This window comes from Harpegnathos saltator, unplaced genomic scaffold (assembly GCF_003227715.2).
Source record: "Harpegnathos saltator strain DR-91 unplaced genomic scaffold, Hsal_v8.6 scaffold216, whole genome shotgun sequence".
In the NCBI taxonomy this organism is placed as follows: domain Eukaryota; kingdom Metazoa; phylum Arthropoda; class Insecta; order Hymenoptera; family Formicidae; genus Harpegnathos; species Harpegnathos saltator.
The window spans coordinates 15299-18093 of NW_020230002.1; the positions used below are offsets into that span (position 1 = coordinate 15299).

The window sequence follows — 2795 nt, forward strand, 5'->3', positions numbered from 1 at the left end:
TGCGCGGAGTCATGGTCGTTTCCACAATGGTGGCAGGAAGTTGTGCGTTCCTTCCCAATTCGGCACAGGTACTCACCGAAGCAGCCATGCCCGGTGAGCACCTGTGCCATCCTGAATGTCAGGGTTCCGCGTGCCCTTCCTACCCACTCCTGTAGGAAGGGCCGGACGGCCTCGACGGTCCTCCTCCCGTACCTGGCGTTGGCCAGGAGCCTTTGCCATCTCTCGAGGAGGACCCGCCGAGTCTGGTGCCTCAATTCGCGTATTGCCCTGGCGAGCGGTTCACCGCCCCCCCCTGTACGGATGAGCTCACGCCTCCTGTCGTACACTCTCTTGTACGACAGGGCCGTGAGCTCCAGGGGGGGCATGCTCGCCAGGACCGTCGCCGCCACGCAGGACACGGTGCGGTAGCACCGCGCTACCCTGACCGCCAGCACCCTCTGCACTCTGCGCAATTGCGCCTGCATCGGGCGACTGGCGGCCAGGGCTTCCGCCCAGATTGGCGCGCCATACAGCGCCACCGAATTCAAAATTCCTGCGTGGAGGCGACGAGCCTTCCCGTCTGGTCCCCCGACGTTGGGCATGAGCCTGCCCAAACGGGCGGATACCACCCTTAGTCGGGGGACCAGTCTATTTACATGCTCCTTGAAGCACCAGGTGCCGTCCAATTTGAGGCCCAGATAGTTCATCTGGGCCTCCAGCGGAACCCTGACCACGCCAACCCGCACCCAGGCTTGGGGTGGCTTCCTTCCCTTTTGGTGAAAGAACATTGCTTCCGTTTTTCTTTCAGCCACCACCAAGCCCAGGTTGCGGATGGCACGCACAACTCCTGCCACCGCAATGTTTGCCGTGTTCACGGCATCCCCCCAGTCGTTCCCCCCGGCCAGTATCAAGGTATCGTCTGCGTAACAGACGATACTGCAGCCGGGGGGGAGGGCTGTCCGGAGGACAGAGTCGTATCCGAGGTTCCACAGTAGTGGGCCCAGAACTGAGCCCTGTGGCCCCCCCGCGACTCATGCCCCTCTCGCGCACCTTGCCGTCGGCGTCCGTCCATGTGAGACGCCGACCCCGGAAATAATCCTCGATGACGGCCACGAGGTAGGGTGGGAAGCGGAAGTAGCTCCGCATCGCCTGCACCACCCTACCCCAGGGCAGGGTGTTAAACGCGTTGGCGATATCCAACGATATCGCCACCGCCACCCTGCCCTCCGTCACGATGGCCTCCGAGAGGGATCTCAGATGCTTGATTGCATCTACTGTGGATCTCCCCTCCCGGAAGCCATATTGACCGTCATCGAGGTTGGGACCTTCCCGGGACATATGCTCCTGGAGGCGGGCAGCGATAATCCGCTCGAACAATTTGCCCGCTTCGTCCAGGAGACATATGGGCCGGTACGCGGAGGGGGAGCCCTCCGGTTTGCCCTCTTTTTGGAGGAGGACCACGTTGGCCCTCCCCCAGACTGGGGGGAACCTCCTTTCCCTGAAGGCTCGCGAAAAGAGCGTAGCGAATCTCCCATTTAAATACCCTGAGGCCAGGGTCAGGACACGGCCGGGGATGCCATCCGGTCCGGGAGCTTTCCCGTTCTTGACCTTCTTGACACCCCCGGCCACCTCCTCCTCTGTGACCCCCGGTACCTCCCCCTGTTGTTCGGGGGATGGTGGAATGTACGGGGTGATGGGGTTACCCTCCCCAACCGGGGAATAGGGTTCCCATCACCCTCTCCAAGAACCGGGGGTCAAGCGTCACCGTCTTTGGGGGCGTCCATGGTCTCATCTTCTGCATTACCATTCTGTATGGACGCCCCCACGGGTCAGCGTCTAGTGAGAGGAGGAGGTCGTCCCACCCTCTTCCTCTGGCCACCCCGATGGCCTCTCTGAGTTCTACTGCTGCTTTGCAGAATTCCATCCGGGTGGCCAGGACGGCCTCAGGGTCCTGGGGTCGCTTATTCCGCTCATTTCGAAACGTCCGCCTGGGGTGGACCGACCTGCGCCTCAACTCGGCTATGTGGTCGGACCACCACCAGGCGGACCGTTTCGGGCAGGACCTGACTCTGGGCATGGAGGCGTCGCACGCCTGTGCGAGTATGTCCATGACCTCCATGACCTCAAGAGTCAAGGTCCTGCCCTTCCCTTCGTCGTGGCCAGGTGGAGCCTTCCAGGGAGATCTCCAGGATCCCCTGTTCAGCTTGGCCAGTGACCATCTTCCAGGTCGGGGTTCCTTCCTTTGGACCGGCCTCAGGCCATTGGGGGTGACGGACAGTTCCATCTCGATAATCAGATGGTCCGACAAGGTTTCGATCTCGTCCGCCACCCTCCAGGTCTGCACCCTCCCCATGGCAGCAGGGGTTGCCATGTTAAGTCGATAATTGACTCCCCCCGCTGCCCTACAAACGTGGAATTATTTCCCTCATTGAGGATGTGCAGACCCAGGCCCTCGGCCCAGTCCACTGTTTCCTCCCCCCCTGTCACCGCGCCGGGATCCCCACACTTCTGACTTTGCATTAAAATCCCCGGCAACGATACAGGACCCTGGAGATGCTGTCTCACAGCATCTCCGATCTCTTGGAGCCTGGACCTGTACTCAATCAGGCCCAGGCTCTTTGCTGGGGGAGGTATACCCCGACCACGATGGTCACTCCCCCACCTGACCACGACGTACCCCCGGCCACAACTCAAAAACTTTGCCGGGGGAGTTTTCGCTCGCCTTCCATGTGATAGCGACAGAGCCCCTGTCGTCCCAAACCACCTCGGGTGGTTTCTGGGGACATAATAGGGCTCTGCCGCTATCCCTAACCCTG

The 2795-nt window shown here is 61.4% G+C and overlaps 2 protein-coding genes across 2 annotated transcripts in view; both read right to left on the minus strand.

Moving 5' to 3' along the window:
• Positions 1-1678: 1678 nt before the first annotated feature.
• LOC112588428 (uncharacterized) lies at positions 1679-2350 on the minus strand. Its single transcript, XM_025298361.1, has one exon. It carries the CDS (start codon positions 2348-2350, stop codon positions 1679-1681), a length of 672 nt encoding a protein of 223 aa, XP_025154146.1.
• Positions 2351-2629: 279 nt separating this feature from the next.
• The window catches only part of LOC112588429 (uncharacterized), a 2529-nt gene continuing 2363 nt past the window's right edge, over positions 2630-2795 (minus strand). Inside the window, exon 4 of the mRNA XM_025298362.1 lies at positions 2630-2792. Within this exon, the coding sequence (XP_025154147.1) occupies positions 2630-2792 (163 nt within the window). The remainder of the gene's footprint in view (positions 2793-2795) is intronic.